General features: G+C 39.4%; 1 protein-coding gene across 1 annotated transcript in view; it reads left to right on the forward strand.

The window, feature by feature from the left end:
- Nucleotides 1-19,228, forward strand: part of cgnl1 (cingulin-like 1) — a 33,998-nt gene extending 14,770 nt beyond the window's left edge. Inside the window, exons 9-19 of the mRNA XM_026937541.3 lie at nucleotides 5,971-6,177; nucleotides 6,967-7,071; nucleotides 7,215-7,367; nucleotides 9,391-9,561; nucleotides 12,309-12,467; nucleotides 13,003-13,092; nucleotides 15,617-15,700; nucleotides 16,073-16,197; nucleotides 16,283-16,391; nucleotides 16,536-16,699; nucleotides 17,200-19,228. Coding sequence (XP_026793342.3) covers nucleotides 5,971-6,177; nucleotides 6,967-7,071; nucleotides 7,215-7,367; nucleotides 9,391-9,561; nucleotides 12,309-12,467; nucleotides 13,003-13,092; nucleotides 15,617-15,700; nucleotides 16,073-16,197; nucleotides 16,283-16,391; nucleotides 16,536-16,699; nucleotides 17,200-17,356 — 1,524 coding nt within the window. The 3' untranslated portion in view covers nucleotides 17,357-19,228. The remainder of the gene's footprint in view (nucleotides 1-5,970; nucleotides 6,178-6,966; nucleotides 7,072-7,214; nucleotides 7,368-9,390; nucleotides 9,562-12,308; nucleotides 12,468-13,002; nucleotides 13,093-15,616; nucleotides 15,701-16,072; nucleotides 16,198-16,282; nucleotides 16,392-16,535; nucleotides 16,700-17,199) is intronic.
- Nucleotides 19,229-19,974: the final 746 nt, after the last annotated feature.

Below are 19,974 nucleotides of genomic sequence, written 5' to 3' on the forward strand. Positions count from 1 at the left end.
CTGAGGATTTTCCCTTAGATTCCCACCGAGATCGATTTTGCTGGCAGAACTAGGCATATTTTGGATGGGCTTGGAGAAAAGCCAAGACATTTTAATACCAATTGCTAATTGAAGAGGCAGAGATGTCTCTGCTGCACTGGGTAGCCGTATCTTGGCTTGGCTTAATATCACAGTTGGAGTATGGTTTTCATGCTTCTTGGACTGGAATGTGATACATTATATCTGTCGATTCATTTCAAACTTTTAAACTGTTTTGAAAGTCTGAGTTTTGAAATGTGAAAAAGTTTGTTAGAATTATTAGAATGTTCTTAGAACTGAAGCGATTAAGTGCATTTTTTTTAGCAGAGCGTCAAAATCAGAGAGCGCTGCATGAAAAAGCTTTGACAGATCGTTTTCAGCCTGCTTTGGGGTTGGTACAGAATTGATGGAAGGAACAGTGCTTCCTGTGCTGCCCCCAAGTACCATATGTTTTGCTTCTTTGTAAGTGGTGTAAAAGGATCAAAATATCCAGATTTTGTTGCAGTCATTCTTTTCATTTGACTCTTTTTGACACTTGTGGAAAGCTTTGTCCTTTTAGGCCACTTTTGAATCCCTTCATTCTAACCCTCAACAAACCACTCCTCAATCAGAGGACTTTCTCCTCTCACGTCTCCAAGCACATGAACCGATTCCAAGAGACTTATCCCGACTGGAAAGAAGCCAGTGGCTCTCAAGCAGCGCCCTTTAATTTCCACAGTTCTTCTTCACCGCCCTCTGCTCCTGCTTGCTCTCCTGCTCCTCTGCATCTGTAAGGCTCTTGTTCCAGGCGAGGCCTATTGTAATGCATACGGCCAGGATGAAGGAACAGACCAAGGCTTATTCTGAGAATTGGAGAGAAGCTCAGGCTTTGGTGCTGCTGCCCCAGTCAAAGAGAGAGTACTTTGTGAGCACCTGATAGAGTTTCCAAAAGCCTTGAGCGGCCTGCTTTTTGAGTTTGTACCTTTATCTTGCCGTGAAGTCATGCTCTGTTGTCGTCCATCTGTTGGATAAAGAGAGGTAACATTGAACAGTTCTATATGTGCATATGAATAGACAGCCCTGGGGTGATGCACTGGAAGTGTGAATGGGACTGGAATAAACAGCCTGAAGAGAGGACAGATCAGCAGGATATCCTGCCAAAATGCTCATCCTGAAGTTGAGTCAGTGAATTGTCATTGGCTCATTACTGCAGCTCAGTAGTGCCTTGACCTAACTAATGAATCACTTCAGACACTGCATAGCAAGGTCTTCGAGAAAAATGTGCAGAAAGATTTATCAGTTCACTTGTAGGTTGTCTATGCTTATATAAGGACACTGGAGAAATATAGATGGCTGAACTGTTCTTCACCGTTAAATGTGCACTAGTAACATTATATTCTTTTCTGTAACCGATAATTTAGTCTTGTGCTTGTGTGTTGGAAATTAATCACAGCAGATCAGAATATGAAGCTTCAGGCTACAGGATGGTGTTTGACATTGGCTTTTGTTTCCCGGACAAACACACAGCATCAGTGAGATGGATAGAGTGACTCTAAAGCAGACTAATCCTCAGAGGACTGCACTATATTACACACCTAGGATTAAAATACGGTTGTCCTCAGTTCACTGTGGCTTTGAGAAATTTTTCCACTCAGATTGCAGCTTTTTACATTTCAGCCTTTTATGATTTGATATGAGTGGATTAAGCAGCTTTTGGATCATGAACGTGAAGGCAAAGAAGAATTAAGCCCTGTGTGTTTGGATTGTGGATTGCTGTAGACAGGTTTATTGTCTCTGCTCTGTGTTTTAGGAGTATTGTAAACTTCATTGTCAAGACTCTTGGCTCTGCATCTGATTTAGTCGGGAATGTAGAGTGTTTTTTACTGACCTGAGAAAACCTTCAGAAAACCATTGTGATTTTGATTAAGGGCACCTACTGAGTCTCACGTGGCTTCCAGTGTTGTTGGTACTCAGCTTTGAAAAGTTCTCACAATGCTGGTTAATGTCCAACTATGAATAAAAGGGTGAGAGTGAACTGAAGAGTCCTTCAGATCGACCACTCCTCACTCTCTCTCTGAATTGGAGCCAAGAAAAAAAAACACTCAGACTCGGGACCTCTCTTATAGTCTGTGTCTCTTCCTCACTTTCTGTTCTTTCTCTTTCAGTCGTTTTTGTTATTTTCTCACGTGCACTTCTTTAATCTTTAAGTCATCTGTTCCTACTATCACTTTTTTCTCTTTCTTAATAACCTTCATTCTTCTCCACCCAGTTATTTCTCACTCTTTATTTATCTTTGTCATTTCTCTCTTTTATTCCTCTTGCCCAGTCTTTTTCTGCTTCTTCCACACACACTTACTTTCTCTTATCTGCTTATCTCAGTCTTTTTGCCCTGTCCTTTAATATTTCTTCAAGCTTTCTTCCTTTATTTATTCTAATTTCTTTATTCCAGTCTAAGTGAGTTCTAATGTGTCTGCCCAGGCTAAGATTTGTGTAAAAGAATGAAGGGTAGGAAGCAAAGCTTGTTCAAAAGAGGCAAGAGAAAGTGCTTAGTGACTCCAGAGTCCCAGCTCCACCCTCTATGTCCCCCACATCCCTCATCACTGCACTAATGGCTCCAACACCCTCACTGCATCCTGGGGAGGATTTATTGTCCCTTTCTCTCAGTCATATTAAAGGATCTCCACCACAGGAAAGAATGGCAACGCCTTCCATTTCTTCTGCTTTGAAGTAATAGTTAGATACAGCTTTATTTCAGTTGTTTAGAAGTTGTTTAAATCATTCTCTGTAGATTGTCCTTAGCTGTTTGAGGTGATAAACTGAATCCCAACAGCGTGATCAGTGAAAAGAGGAGGCATGCCTTCACTGAGACAGGCATAAAACATCCTTCATTTCTGAATTCATTACAGGCCACCAGAATGTCATAGGCAAACGTTTATACAGCGGCAGTGTTTACTCTTTTTTCCAGTCTACCTAAGTAGAAAATTGGTGAGATAAACGTCAGCATAAGATATCCTCATTGCTTGGTTTTGATAAGGGCTGGTCAAGAAGGAAGCAAGTAGGTGTTTTTTTCCCACCAGTATCTCACGCTTGTCAAAACGTAAAACAAGAAATGGACAGAAGAACATAATATTTGCCATTGTAGTTATATTACAATTATATTACAATATATCATAATTATGGTTTAATGGACCGTGTACGGGTGTATGCACATCGCTATCCTTGTAATGAAATTTGTTAAAAATATCTGTTGGTTATCATGGCAGCTCTCTGGATTGTGTCATAGGTCATTTTCACAGTATAGCTTGTAAACATGTTTGTAAACATAAAATATGTCCATTTTGTTATTTTTATATATTTAAATCACATAATAGATATTGTTTTTACAGTAATACCAAATAACTCAAGATTTCAATGTCAGGATCAGACTTGGGAATACTAAAAGGTCCCTCTAGAGCTCAGCACAGTTTAACTGGCTACTTGAATTAGCTGTTATATGTTTAAATGGGGTCATGATGAGAATTTTCAACATGAATGACCCACTCTTCTAGTATTCACTACTTCAAAAAAAAAAATCTTATCGTTAAAACACGTTGTTGACTTCTCACTGTAGTGGAACTCGATGTTTGGTTTGCAGTCGATGCGAGATATGACAGAAATATGACAGAAATCCTGATATTCCTGTTGATTTTGTCTTGTTTCTATGGTTACTATGGCTTCAAATTTTTTTGTGTCAGCTATGTGCTAGCAGTAGTCATGAGCTAGAGTCTATGATTGGTGTCCTAGCAAAAGTGCTGTCAAGAGCTTTAACATTTGTACGGCCTTCCCTGACGAAAGCACAATTTCCATTTGAACACGAAAATCACACATCCTTTAATCTTGATATCACGTGGGTGTTACGTCTGTATTAACCAGCTTTCTTGGTTCTTGACCGGTGTAGTTCAGGGGCGAGTTTATGGTGAGTTTGGGATGTGTGGTGGTTAATGATCTCTCTCTTTCTATCTGCACTGTGATTTTTACAACTCGCACACAAACACACAGAAACACAGAAAATGGACAAGGGGCTTCAGGACTTTGCACTGCAAACAGAAGGGACATAAATCTTACACTAGCTGTGAAATGGCATCAGGCAAACTAGCACATACACAGGAACTGATCGTTGGGTTTGTAATTTCAGTTTCCTTCCAACAGGGCAGAAGTATTTCAGGTTTTGTAGCTGCAGATAGTTTTTCCTGTCCCCAAGTCTTTTATTTGGTTGTGTAAGTGGGTGTGTGTGACTATTCTCTTTCAACCCAAGTCTACCAGATATGTATAATAGAGCGTTAATTAGCACTGTTGCATCTTAATCTTCACACATTTCCCAGAGCGAAATTTTTACACACAATACCTTCACAAAACCTACAATACTGCTTGTGTTGTAGAGCCATGTTTATATTTTTAAAGAGCTTTTTAGATATCGGTAAAGGGCTAAAGCAATGTCGATCTTAAATAAAAACTCAGACCAGATAAGTGTAAGCCTGCTTGTGTGGTTCTTTTTTCCATGTATATATTCATTACTGTTTCACTAACAGTATCTACACCAACAGTAACATGATTAGATTTGAGGTTGTATTTATTAATTATTAATTATTATATGATTAGTTAAAGCAAATATACATCACAATGCTGTCTGGTGAAAAGATTTGTATTCTTGCTGTTGATGGCCAAACCTGTTATTTAAGATGCCTGGATACACAACATTATACCAGTTCTTCTAGTTCTAAAACAAACAGTGCCATGTATTGGTTTCCTGTTGTCAGTGACAAGATACAAGCAGCTTCTTGGTTGACAGTGATCACTACGTATAAAGTGTTAGCTTCTCATGATGTGCCTTAAAAAGGGCTGAGCATTGCTTAATCTCATCTTAAGTCAATTTGCAATATTATATTGTCATTCGAAGTCACTAGGAGAGCAGAAAGATCGTGTATGGTATGACGTAGGAAGGCGAACACAGTACACTCACCATAAAAGCAGTTAAACTAGTGAGAACACTGTTGCTAGGCAACTGAAATGTATGAAGCTCAAGCACTGAAACTAGCTACATGACTAAAGTTAACAATTTTAAAATATGCGCACACATTAAAAAAAATTAAATTTCAAATTTCAAAAATATGTCTTTCACTAGGACAATACATAAAAAAAATCTAGGAAATAAGAAAAAAAACTGTCTGGAATATTAACATTTCCCTCAGATGTACATACTAAATATGACTAAAATTACACTGTAATTACACTCACCGTTGATCTCTAACTAATCTTCAGGGAGTTCTGCTATATTGGGCAGTGTCAGCATTTTATCACAGCCCATGGACACTGAGCTGTCAGAAGATGTGGATATGATTTCAAATTAGTAAATATCGCAAGCGGAATTTTTTCATGAACAAGGCCAATACATGTGAAGGCAGGATTTAGTTTCCGAAAGCTTTACTCATACAGCAGACCTGAAAAGACAGGTTCTACCATTCTTAAAAGTTGACATGGATAGATTAGAATTAATCCAAAGTTAACCCAAATTCTAACCCAAAATTCTGCCTCAAATCCACCTGTGGAACTGGGCTCAATTTGTTTATAGGCAAACGCTTAACAAGCAATAAGTGCTCAAGCTTAAGGGGCCAAGAACAGTCTTTAACAAAGCAGGTGCAGGGCCATTGAGAAACTGTAGTGGTCATGCTCAAGTGACTCTAAATGGACTGGACAGATTATCTGGATTGGACCACTCACTTAAATCTCCTCGATCTGTTCCTGGCAACAGTGCTTTTGTGTAGGCCAGCGTCACTTCAAGCAGGGTCTCAGGTGGTCACTGAAAGCCTGGGAGGTTTCTTTTTTTGTGTGTTGAGATAAAATCAGTGCTTAAACCTCCCAACTTCAGCCTGGTTAATAGTAAATATATTGTAGGGTTATTAATGAACCTCTTTCACTCCATCTCTCTCTGTACAGAGTAACACAGCAGTATCTAAAGAGAAGTCAGAGGTGGAGGCGGCGAAGGGGGCGGCAGAGAGCCAGGCAGGGCGGCTCTCTCAGGAGGTCGAGCGGCTGAAGAGGAGAGTGCAAGAGCTGGAGAACGAGGTGGCCAAACTCAACCGCATCATCGATGAGGCCAAGCTGCAGGAGAGCAGGCTAGAGGAGAAAGCCAGACGTCTGGAGGTGAGAGTCACACACTAAACCACCGATATTATGGGAAAATGTACGCACATTTCCAGCACAGGATTTTTCTTGGGAACTGCAGGTACCCAGTCTTCTAGCAGAGGAATCAGGACTAAGGTTAATTATCATTTTAGCTTTGGTCTAGAGTAGGTACTTTTAAAATCCTGAATTTAGCTACCTAGCAGTTACTAAAGAGACAACACAGTGTGACAGGCAAAACATAATTTCTAGTTGTCACTGTTTTTACTTCTGTGAGAAGTCAAAATATATCTCAGCAGTGTATTTTGTACAAACAGCAAACACATCTCGCAACATGAAATTGTATTTAATGTGTGCGCATCTGCCTTAAAAACCTACATTTGCACAACAAAGCAAAAACATTAAAGAGCATGCAGTGTGAGACTATTGTTATATGGTGCAACATGTGAAGGCGAACACATGATACACTTGCTGTTCAAGAGGTTATAGTGAGACTTCAGTGACTGAGACTAAATATTCAGCTAGCTAGCATGTAACTATTAAGTCCTTCCATATTGAGAAATTTTACATTTCTCATAAATTTCAGAAAATGTTAAAGAAATTAAAAGCTAATAAATATCGCAAGTAGACCATTCATATATAATCATCTTCAGTCTCAGATGTCTCCATGTTTGCTGTGTCCATCACCAAGCTTTTGTCACTTTTGTTGTTTTACATAAGTCACAATTCTTCCAGTGCAGTGAAAATGCAAACCAGATCCACAACATCCATGACATTTTAAACAAAGCAGTTGTTTATGTGTGACTGCAGAAAGAGAAGAGGCAAGTTGAGGAGTCTTTCAGTGAGGTGAAGGAAGAAGAAGAAGAAATGCGCCGCGCAAATCGAGCGCTAACGACACGCTTGGAAGACGTGCAGGTGTGTCACGTTTCCCACAACATTATCCACTGTCAGTATACATCACACTAATGTGCCTGCTCAGAGGATGCAGAGGATGATCAGCCTGAACCTTCTATTTTATTTGCAGAAAACACCTAACATTTAGTTTCTGTTCTTCTCAGAGAAACTTGACTAAACTGACCCAGGAGCACAGGGATCTGGAGGAATGTCTGAAGGAGGAAAAGAGTCAGAAGGAGCAGTTTAAAACCACAAAGAACGAGATTGAGGAGGAGAGGAGACTGCTAGACAGGACTGTGGAAAAGCTGCAGAGGGAGGTGAGACACAAGGAACATGTACTGTACAGCTTGTCAGTAAAATTCTCTGAATCAGTTTTCTATAATTATTAACATTACAGAATTTATTATTAAACACTTTTCATCATGACAAGAGTTGATATGAAACGATATGTGTGCTATGGTCCATTGATAAGAGTCAATCATTTCATATAACACAATTTAGAGTTCTGTCAACACAATACAATATGTGATTCAGCGTTATGCAAACAATTCAGGAAAAAAAAGTGTTAGCTTTAGGCCACACCTCCTTCACTGAGACTGACAGATACAGGGAGCATGCTTTTTAATAATGAACAGATCTGTTATTTTTAGTATCAGACTTTACTGATGCAGAGATGCCCAGATTGATTCAGTCAAGATCTCTTGCGTTACCCGTATGTTTTGAGTATAGTCTATAAACACCAACTAGGGCTTGCTGAACCGTTCATTTTTAGGAGTTAACCAGTAATGCAAAATTGTAGTCTACTAGTCTTCTTTTCCATAGTTAAAGCTAAAACTGATTGAGGACAAATGTTAATGAAATTAACAGCTAATAAATATTATAAGTAGACCATTCATATATAATCTTCTTCAGTCTCGGATGTCTCCATGTTTGCTGATACAGAGATGCCCGGCTAAATACAGTCATGATCACTTGCGTTACCCGTATGTTTTGACTATAGTCTATAAATACCAACTAGGCCTTGCTCAACCGTTAATTTTTAAAACTGATTGAGGACAATGCCTGTTTTTAGGCTAATTTTTTAAGTGCAGTTAAATGCTGATATCAGCAAAGAACACTTCATACTGCACTTCAGTTAACAGCCATACATAGGCTACAAATTACATTTCCAGCTTCCCTGCTGCTTTAGGCTACATGGTTAACAATGAAAATAAATTTTAAAAAAGTGTAATTAATATATAAAGTATATACAGTACTATGCAAAAGTCTTAGGCACATGCAAACAAATGCTATAGAGCAAAGATGCCTAAAAGATACCAAAAATAATGAAATTAAATGTTTCCACATTAAAAAAATACTATAAAGAGCAGTAAACAGTAATAACAGTCAATATTTGGTGTGACGATCATTCGCTTTTAAAAAAAATAGTAGTCTCAGGTACAGTTTGTGCAGTTTTATAAAGAAATGAGCTGTAAGTGTTCCTGAGCATCTTGCAGAACCAGCCACAGTTCTTCTGGAGACTTTGACTGTCACACTTGCTTCTTATTTTTGCAGCGAAACCCAGCAGCCTTTATTCTGTTTTCTTTGTCTGAAAAGTGTCTCTTATGTAATCTGCTACTTTCTTTACTGACATACAAACATTTTTCTGTAACATTTAATTTTGTGCTGGAAAACTAATGTTTGGAAATCTAAAATGTTTTTGTATTGAATCAATAATGTAGAAGTCATAAAATAAAAATCTATAACAAAGTTTGTACTAAAAAAAATAGGGTGCCTAAGACTTTTGCACAGTACTGTGTGTATATATAGCCCAATGAGCGACCTTCCTTGGATAGAGGATGCTACGTCTACAGCATTGGCTAGGAGTTTTTTCCAGACTGATAATGACCCAGCAGCTGCATCCAAAAACTAGTCTGGGTCAGCTTCTGTCAGACGACAATCTCTAAACTAGCTATGATAGCCATCCTCAAACGTGGCTCGAAGGAGATTGGACAGTGCAAGGATTTTATTAAATGTTATTTACCTGTAAAGAATAACGAAAGTAACTGCAGGATTGGAAGGGATTGGTCAGAACACTTCTACTCTTAACCGCAAAAGTGATATGGAAGTGATAAAAAAGTACTTTTGCCAGCACAGTTGACTGTAAAATTAGCTTCATCTAGTCTGAAATATTTTCAGACTAATCTAGTATATTTAGCTGCATTCTGTACTGTCTGCCTCTCTGTTTTTTCCCTTAATAGTCAAATAGTCTATGCAACCCCTAGCACCAACCATACTGTATTAACTGTGTGTCTGTGTGTGTGTGTGTGTGTGTGTGTGTGTGTCTGTCCGTGTCTGTAGATGTGTGAGATCGTGGAGGCATCTCAGAGCTCCACGCAGGAGCTGCAGGAGCAGATCGACACCTACAAGGAGAAGAACAGGAGAGAGCTGGCTGAGCTCCAGAGGCAGCTGCGAGACGGAGGTCTGGAGCTGGAGAAATCTCGCATCGCTGCCAAGTCTCTGCAGGAGGAGGTTGGTTGGGCGGGACACACAGCTACATCATTAACAACTCCCCAGATCACCTGTAAACAAATGTCATACCAAGGGTCCTGGAAACCAGCATGTTTTGCTGTGCTGTTTGACGTTTTCCCAGAAATACCAGCCACAGACACCAGAGATATTTATGTGATTGAGAGCAGTGTTTGCACAGAGATTACTGAAACCTTACTGAAATAGATAGACTAGATACACTGTCTGTGTACCTGTGTGTATGCGTGTGCACACACGTGTGTGTGTGTGTGTGTTTTATATACACATACATACATACATACATACATACATACACAACCTAAACTATACAAGTTCTAACAAACTCAAGGATATTTTACATTTAAAAGAAAACTAATAAATGGGGAAAAACATATATTTTAATAGAATATGAAGAGACTATGTGGATAGTAGATGCTTGTGTGTGTTTGTGTGTGTGTGTGTGTGTGTGTGTGTGTGTGTGTGTGTGTGTGTGTGTGTGCACGCACCTGTGTGTGGAGCCTCACTTCAGCAGGCCATTGTGAACCCTTTTCCCCTTCAGAAGCTCTGAATTGGCTTGCAAGGTCATATCTATTCAAATGTTGTGAGGTGTGCGGGAATAACACACGCACACACACACACACACACACACACGCACGCACGCACACGCACACAATGTAAGATATCCGTGACAGTTTGTCAGAACTTGTATAGTTTGTTGTTTGTTAAAATGATTCAACCTTATTTCTATACTCTGTATCTAGAGACTTTTTTTTCTGTAGTTTGAAAAATCTTTTTCTGTTATCAAGACTACTATAAATAACAGCGCACAGCACGCAACCAGGAAGAGCAGAAGAGTTCTTTTGAAGTAACAGTTGAATATAAATAATCAAATGTCATGTGATAACACATATTTTGCATAACTTAAATATTTTCATTTTCTTCCCTTCTACTTTGTGTCCTATATTTTTTCACTTTCAGTGCCCAGAGTTCTGCTGATTACTTTTGTGACTACTCCAGCTTCTTAAATGAATTTCTATCTATCATATCTGTAATGTATGTGTGGTTACAGTGAACAATTTCGAAATGTTTTCCTGGACTTACATTTAGATTCTAATCTATAAACACCACTAACAGAAGAATTAATGAATGTTTAACAAAAATACATTTTGCAAAAACTTTATTGACTCCCCAATAACGACCTCTATGTTTTCAGTATAATTTAGTTTGAAGTAAACAGGTTTTTTTCTTTCTAGGGAAATGTGTCAAAATTCCTGTCCATGATGATCTTTTATACACTACAGATGCAGTAGATTGGTTTGGGGAAAAAAAAAAAAGCTGGAGTATGCTCAGACTCTTTGACAAAGTAAAGATCTAACCTATTTCACATTCAAAAAACCCAGTGACCTTTGACCTCGGCTGATGGGATGCAGTTAGCCCATCACCACTCTGGCATGTGTGGAATGTTATTGTTTGATATGGGAATAGTGAGTTCTTCAAACGAGCATGCTGTGAGGAACACGGTGCCCAAGACTGAAGTGGAGAGATAGCTACTTCGCATAATCAGCTCTATCCAGACTCCAGCTCTGTGTGTGTGTGTGTGTGTGTGTGTGCATACTCTATAGCTAGTTTGCATTAGGCTGTTGGAAAGGAAGAAAAAACAATAGCAATAATAAAGAGATGCAACATGCAGGCCCTTCCCCTGTACACAGCTGTGTGTGTAGGAAGAAGAGGATGTGTTTTGCTGAGATGGGAGAGTCCGAGTGTTGACCTACTGACTCCTCATCCCCTGAGACTTCCCTATAATACACACACACTTTGCTCTGATGCACACACTTGAGCGTTGTTCATGCAGCTGCATCCTCAGCTCTGATACGACTTTGCTTCAACTCCCTAAACACACAACCTTTATCATGCACACATACTTACACCAGACACACTCCCACTACACATAATACGTTTAGACTACTGGCATTATCTGCTGTCTTTGTGTTAAACACCACCCTTGTTTTTTTTGGTTTTTCATCTCTTTTTGAAGCCTTTGATATGGTGAGATGTTTTGTTTTGCTGTATGTTCTTGGAAACATACGGCATCTCCTATTGAATGATCAAGTGTGTGTTCTTGGTGAAGGATGTGAGTTGGCAGGAATGTGTGTGTTGTGCAAGAGGGCTAAAAGTTGAAACATATGGTACAGTATGTGCTCGAGACTACAAAATTATCTAAAATGTTTCTCATTTGTTATATAAAGTTTCCCTCTTATCCCAAATGTAGTTATCCAAGACATTATCCAAGACAAGTTCATGATCTGAAATTTGCTGTTTACAGTTATTGCAAACAAGGGATATGCAACCAAATATTAAGTTTTTTTTTTTTTTTTTTTTTTTAAATCCTTTAAGGCTATCTGTTCCAATACTTTTGCTCACCTAGAAATTGGGTGGTCTGCCACCAAAGGTGCCATGTTCTAAGTCGTTTAACACATCTAGATGTAAATATCAGGAAATGAAAGCTGAAATTCTGATCTATGGTCTCATATTCATCTCTTGATCTCAAACTCAAATGTCTTTCATGTATAGCAAAAACAAAAGAACTGGCCTTGCTGTTTCAGTACTTTCAGAGGGGACTGTAGGTTTATACAGATAAGTTTAAGAGAACAAAATTACCAGCCATTTTATTTGGGCTGAAAGTGTTGGTAGGGGTGACTGGCTGATTGTCTAAGTACTTGTATTTTGTGTGTGTGTGTTTGTGTGTGTAGGTGGGCCAGTTGCAAGAAGACCTGCGGCTTTGTAAGAGAGAGAGAGACGAGGCAGAAGAGCGAGCAAAAGCTTTGCAGCAGAAGGTCTATGAGCTGGAGCTGGAGGCAGACACCAAAGTGCAGAGTAACGACAAAGCCAGACAAATCAAACTGTTAGAGGTACACACTAATTACAGCTCCTAATCAGGGCTTTGTATAACTATAAACTATAAGTATTTACAACTAAATTTGTAGAGTTCCCTTGCACAGAAAAAGATGGGTCTTTGAGTTGGGAACATCCATTTAACCCGCGTTCTCTGACTTATGGTGGTACACGTTTTCTGAGCAGAAGCCCTAGAATGCATTTAGATCAGAACTTGGTGATGAAGAGGTTTCTGTTTTTTGTGTTGTGTAATACAATTTCACAGTAATTCATCATTTTTACAGATTTGACAAATCCATCCAAATCAAGAACTCGATACTGAAGTCCCAGTTATGCTGACCTATTCACTAAATTTTATCTATTTGGCATGGCAGGAGGATGAGAGGGCATTTCCAATTCACATTTCTGTATATATTCATAGATAGTGGCATTTGTTATTCTTAAGGTAAAGTTATAGAGATGTTCTTAGGCCATTAGTGTTTGGGGCATTAGTTAGCAGTGCTTTCAGATGATGATGGTGATGATAATGATGAGTGTGCTACGGTCCTGCAGGAGCAGATATCTCATCTGGAGATGGAACTGGATGAGGAAAGACAGAATGGGGACCTGCTGATGGACAGAATAGATCGAAGCAGAGAACAGGTGAGTGTTTCTCACAACATTTTTTTTTTTAGAATGTAGCAGATTTTTAACACTACTGAAGGAACTGAAACTGGGAATTCAGTCAGTTAAAAACTATAAAGCAAATATTTCAGATGTAAACACTTTAAAAACTATAAAGCAAATATTTCAGATGTAAACACTTTAAAACATCACACAGGCTGCTCTGTGAATGGTTCTGTCCAGCCTTGTTTTCTGCCAGTGCTGTGTGAGAGGGATTTGGATGATGGGATATTGTTTTGTAAGAGGATCTTGCGTAATCGGCCGCTTTGGCAGGCTGTCCCATCATGTAACATTGCCTGTCCAATTTTCATGCATCAATTAGGAGCTCCTTCTAATGCAGTGCCTCAGCCAAAATCCGCGAGTTGCCAGGCTTCTCAGGTTAGCAGGCGCCTGACTTCACTCTACCTCCATTTATGAGACAGAAGATTTGGGAATCCCAGAGCAGAGGTTTTCACGTTTGAATGTTTGCACACCACCTACTCTGCTTTCCTTCTTTAGAATTTGAAATTCATATAAAGTTCAAATGCTTAGGATTTATTGGAACAGTGTCATGTTAATTCACTTTGAAAAGAAGTTGCTTGTTACTTTTAGGAGGATAGAAAGTATGTGTGTGTGTGTGTGTGTGTGTGTGTGTGTGTGCATGCGCTAAGGACAGTTCCTTTGGAAACAAGCCGTTTATTTTCAGCTTCATACATCACATGGTGAGGGCATGTTTACACCTTAAACTTTTGCCCTGTTTCAGACTCATATGGCTTTTCTTGCTTATTGTTTTCGGAGAAACTCCTTTTCCCATGACATAATCAGGTCCATAGACACTAACGCACCTGTAGAGAGGCATTTATTGTAGCTAAGATGTGCCAAATCTGGATCTGAGTTGAGCTAATGATGAATAGATGAGGGAATGCAGTAGCATAGATGGTCTGGAATTAGAGAGTGGAGCCAAAAAAAAGACACAATGGTGCTACGAGAGGCCAGGGTGAGTTTCCGTGGAAACGATGGAGCACTGTAAAGGTTTAGAGGGAAGTAGATTAAGGGAATGAGGGGCATTAAAGCAGCAGCAGGCGGGGCATCAGGATGGGCACACCTGAGACCCATAGCACCAGGTGCAAAATGAGAGTGTCTAAATGAGAGTAATCTCCTGCTCTTCTCTCTCTCCCTCTCTCTGATGAGTTCCCGTGTGTGTGTGTGTGTATTAGTGTGCTGTGCTCTGCTGAGTCGGCGCCCCGCAGCGCAGGGCAACACACGCACCCCATCGCTCACCACTGAGCCTTGCTGTCACACACTAATTGGCATAAAATATCACCCTCCATTACTGCCTCATGCCAGCAGATAGTCGTCCTCTCATTGTTTCCCTATCAGTCTCCCTCTCATAATGTTTTATTCCCTCTGTCTGCATCACTCAATGCACTTCTGTACTGTTCAGCTGGACAGACGTAGCTGTTTCCTCTTTATCATATAGAACAGCTGTAGGGTTTATTTTATGTTTGTTCAGGAGATTTCTTCAATTACTGGTTAACTTACTTTAAATGAATTATTTGGTCAAATGTACACAATTGAAAGTCAGCCTCTATGCCTCTATGAAAATGTTTTTCTTTAATACGTGACCAAATGTTCATATACTTAACAACATTGTTTAGCTATGTAATGACCAAATGTCCAAATTTAAGTTCTAAATGGGGCTGTATTTTCATTCACATAACTCCATCATGGGCATGATGATACCAAAAAGATGATTCTGGTCATTGCAGATGTCTGCTTCCTTAATGTGGTGAAGTTTTACTCATGATTAATAACTACAGTAAGTCATACTGTGTCCTGAATCACATCAGAACGTCTGTGTGACATTACTGATAAACTGGGTGAGCAGATATGATAGATACATATGTACAGATTTTGGGTGAGGTGGACTTCTATTACTTCAGACATGAAGTAAATTACCTGATCAATTTAACATGTAAGGTAAATGGAAAATAGTGTGGATCTGATTTTAAACCATCTAAGCCATTCCTTTTAGATGTTCATTAAAATACTACATATACTTGGATAATCATTGTGGTTTATACTTTAATAAGCAGTTGCATTGTGGGATTTGTGGCTCGGCTCTACAGAATTCAGCCGTTAGTCTTTAGTGATTACCCTTCATTGTGAGGAATGACGGAGGCATAAGAGCATTTTGTTATTCCAGTGATCGGCAGTTCAGTCACTTTGGCTGTTTTACAGAAGTTCATGTAGGGGAAGTGTGTTTCAGAATGTAGCCTGACAAGTATTTCTAAGAGCAGTTCAATGAAACCTGACCTTTTCACCCGAACCGAATCGTAAAAAATGCAAATTAGCACTGAGAATGTTCCAGTAATTATACGTTCGCCCTGGCGCCAACTCTAAAAGGAAGTGATAACATGATGCTGTCTGAGATGTTTCCTATGTATCATTTGTTTACAGTGCAATATGTTTACAGTGTTTGATTGTGGTGTGTGTCTGATTGTTGTGTGATGATGTGTGACAGATGGAGCAGTTAAGGAGTGAGCTGCTGCAGGAGAGAGCCAGCAAACAAGACTTGGAGTGTGATAAGATTGCCTTGGACAGACAGGTAAACATGAAAAGCCTCTTTCATGCTATAGAGCACAGCGATTCCCAGGCGGATTACAAAATAAGCCCCGTTCATTTTACATGGGCTTTATATGTGAGTTAATTTCAGAGCACTCTTGCACAGGTACACTTAATATTCTCCGAGATTCTTCAGAGATCGGTAGCCGGACCACACTTGAGTTGGAAAAGTTTTCACACTTGGCCAAACATACAAATTCTCTGTGCATATGGAGCAATAAAAATTATCCTTATTATGATTATTCTAGGGTTATTTCTTTGCTATCATTACTGCTAGTTTCTATCATCTCTCACTTAATTTATAAAGCTTATGTCAACATGGATCACTAATGGATTCTAACACTGTTGTTGTTAGAATAAGGACCTGAAGAGCAGAATATCTCATCTGGAGAACTCGCAGAAGTCTACTAAAGAGGGGCTAGTGGCCCAGCTAGAGAGCCGTATCCAGGAGCTTGAGGAGAGACTGGAAACAGAAGAAAGGTTGGAAGCTACAATATCATAGTTATAACAGTAGAAAAAATCAGGACACAGTATAATTACCTGTGTAATGTTTTCTGTTGGACAGGGACCGTGCAAACCTGCAGCTGGTGAACCGTAGGTTGGAGCGTAAAGTGAAGGAGATGGTGATGCAGATGGATGAAGAGCAGCATTCGCTACAGGATCAGAAGGACCAGGTGAACACAACAAACCTGCCTTCACTTCACACCAGCGTGAATGAGTGTGTTGTTATTGTAGGATTGAGTGGGTGTGCGCGCATGAGTAGGGTCTATTCAGGCGTGATGTACAGGGATTGATCTCCTGTGACACTGTGTGTGCAGCTGAACCTGCGTCTGAAGGCTCTGAAGAGGCAGATGGACGAGGCAGAGGAGGAGATCGACCGACTGGAGCACAGCAAGAAGAAACTACAGAGGGAACTGGAGGAGCAGCAGGAGGCCAACGAGCAGCTCCAGAATCAGCTCAAAGCATTACGCAGTGAGATGAGGTAACCAGAAACGCATCGAACAGCGGTGGCTTTTAAATAAGCTGTACTTTTAGGAGTGGTTTCAAGGGCAATTACTTTTTAATCTTACTTGACTAAATTTGCAAAGACAGAGATGTACTTTAGCCACGTTATATTCGGCACTGTTTTTCCAGTATAAACGGCTCAATATCAAATACTGTTTTTAAAATTGAAAATTTCAATCAATGTAATGTAATAATCTCCCCCTGAATATTTACGGTATAGTCCATCCTGATGATAGCTCAGCTAAAGCAGGCCTACTGTTAATCCTAGCAAAATGAATTTCCTTGAAATAAATTTTCTACTGTCACTGATCCTGGATCAGTTTAAAACCATTAGTACTTTATGACAAATGCTGCTTCAGCACACAGCGCTGCTTGGTGAGAAAGTAAACAGTAATAATGTGAAAGCTGACTACCCATGATAAAAAGTTAGCAGAGCGAGAAAGCTGACATTAACAGTACTTCTGTTTCCTCCCAAAGACGAAAGAGCAGCTCGGCTCCCCTCATTAACAACCTGGATGAGGATGAAGATGACGATGATGACATCAGCACTGACGGAGAGACCTACTTCAGCTCGTCGTCAGGGTATAAACGCTCCAGCAGTCAGGACGCTATCATCAACACGTTCTCTCTCTGAGTGAGGACTGAGAAAGTTTATTCTACAGTACCTGTGTTTAATGTAATGTAAGTGCATTTATAAAGTATCAAACTACATCCTTTTGAAGCTGTGCCTATTAAATCAGCACTGTTAAAGTCAAATGTTGGATGATGATGATGATGATGATGATCACAAGGAAGATTTAAAGTGTGAAATTCTGTAATTTATTAATCACCAGGAATATGAAGTAATGAAATATTGAAGGGCAGTAAATACCACTGAACTTTGAAATCTACTTGGGGGTTATATTACTCATTTTTTTATATAAAAGTGTATCATACAGACAGTTCCTTGTTCTTATACAACCGTCTTTTTTTTTGTTTGTTTTTAATAAAGCAGTTTTAATGTTACTTCTCTCTCCAAATGGAAACTGTCTAATGCTGCTCTGCCTCTTGTTTTTATATGTTATTTTATTTTTATTATTAATCTTTTTTTTTTTTTTGCTTTTGCAGTTTCTTATTAATGACCTGTTAACCTCTTCAGAGTTCTGAGCTCCACTGCACACTCATGCAACATGTAAAATAATAAAAGCCCATGATGTGAACTGAGGTTTCTACATAGTGTGTTATGAAGTGGAAAGCAGGTTTGTTCCTGAGGCTAAAAAACAGTGTTATGACTGTATTATAAACAACTCGACTCATATCTCACACAGTGTTTTTCATATTTGACATCTTTTGCCTTTATCTGTTTCTATGGGAGCTTAAAATCTGCATTTGTGTTAAAGTAGTGGATATGTTTAGTGTTTTAGTTGTTTGAATCATTTGTCAATTCAGCTCAAACAGCCAATACAACAGTCCCAGTTAAGTTAGCTGGTGTGTGTGTGTGTGTGTGTGTGTGTGATAATATGAAACTGTGGAGCGGTTGTACATTATGAAGCACAATATCCACCTCTTATTCATGAGCAAGAACAGAGAGAAAGAGAAACAGACAGAAAGCCTCAGATTGATGGCTCAGGTGTGCAGGTGGGAATAATGCTGTTATGTTTGGAACAGTGAAGGAATGTCAGAGTTTCAGAATAGTTGTAATCTTCATGAGAGATCTGTGTGATTTATTGATTTAATCTAGAGGTTCACTAGTTCATTCAGCTTATTAGGTCTTCGTGGGGTGAGAAGAGAGTTAGAATAGAGAAGACACAACCCTCAGTATTGCTGCGGCCCTGCAGGACTGAAGTCCGACACTCCCGGTTTAAACAATGAAGGACTGGAATGAACTTGAGCAACTTTTATCAGTGAGCACGGTAAACTCTTCTGTTTGATCTGGCTTGACTGTGGTCCACTATACAGATCCACTGCTAAAGCACTAATGTGATTTATTATGGGAGTCGTCCTCTGTCAGTTTTATTACATATTTCTGTGTTGACAATCAGCTTTATTTTGCAATACACTGATTATTTGCACTGTACATTGTATCTAGCCTTTTATTTTTACTTCTGAGGCCTAAAGGAACATTCCATGTAAAATTCCTAATTTGTGATTCCTCTGTGTGAAGGAATTTGCCCAGGACTCTACACATTTCACTCTGTAGTTGAGTAACTCACATCTTGCCTTTTTACTCAGTAAGGTATTGCTTTGCATAAAGCCAGCTAGGTATGGGGCCAATATTTCATTCTTGCTCAGCTATTAGAGTGTGTGGTGAATACTGGCCACATTCCTCCATATTAAGAATTCAAGGAATCACATCTTATATAATAGATTTTGTTTGAATTGTACCATGTGTTTAATGGAACAAAATGCCGTTGGTCTTAATGGGGAGGGAAACGGAACGAATCCTGCCACTACCTCTATGTATGCATTTATATTTTGTAGACTAAAAACAGGACAAATGAAATAAAACTACAAATAGTTAATCACAGTTCTGTGTCTGGTCATATTTTTGTTTTATTAAGCCACACACTGCCCAATTATTAGGCCATTTAAATTATAGGTGAACATAATAGCCATATAGTATATCTACCCTATAGGTGAACTTTATAGGTCCCCTCTACACAGTCCATCAATGAAAAGGGATCAGCACACGACCACCAGTGACCAGATATTTGGATTGTACACAGCAGTAACATTAACCTGGCAGTGCTGGTTCAAGTGCATCATGTGCAGCAATGTCAGTGAAGCTTGACTTCTTTCCAGGCACTGTGTGTATTAATCGTCTTATCGTCCTTCGGTGTGTCAAATCCCAATACAACTGCTGCACCTGATATACTCCTATCACACTTTTGTGCTCTGAACGATTCACCACCCAAACATTATTTGGTCAGTGGTGGGTGGGGAAGAGGCTGAGAAATGGCCAGTGAGTTAAGATACAGTGTAAGCGTATCTTCAGTGTAAGATCAGCTGTGGAAATGATTTTTAATTCTAACAATATTTTCACTAATGTTAGCAATATTATTGCCATCCACTTCCCACCACTTCTGTCTTTCACCCAGTGACCCATTTTATGCAGCTGTGTCAACAGTGCTCATTCTTTAAAGTTTGTGTGTTTTTCCACTCGCCCTAATATTCTTTATGTTCCATAGGTGATCTATGCACCAGACACTGCGGTGTTTTGGGTCAGACAGCCTGAGGCCTGAAACAGACAGAGATAGAGGGAGGATCAGGGAG

Source organism: Pangasianodon hypophthalmus, chromosome 25 (genome assembly GCF_027358585.1).
Source record: "Pangasianodon hypophthalmus isolate fPanHyp1 chromosome 25, fPanHyp1.pri, whole genome shotgun sequence".
Lineage (NCBI taxonomy): Eukaryota > Metazoa > Chordata > Actinopteri > Siluriformes > Pangasiidae > Pangasianodon > Pangasianodon hypophthalmus.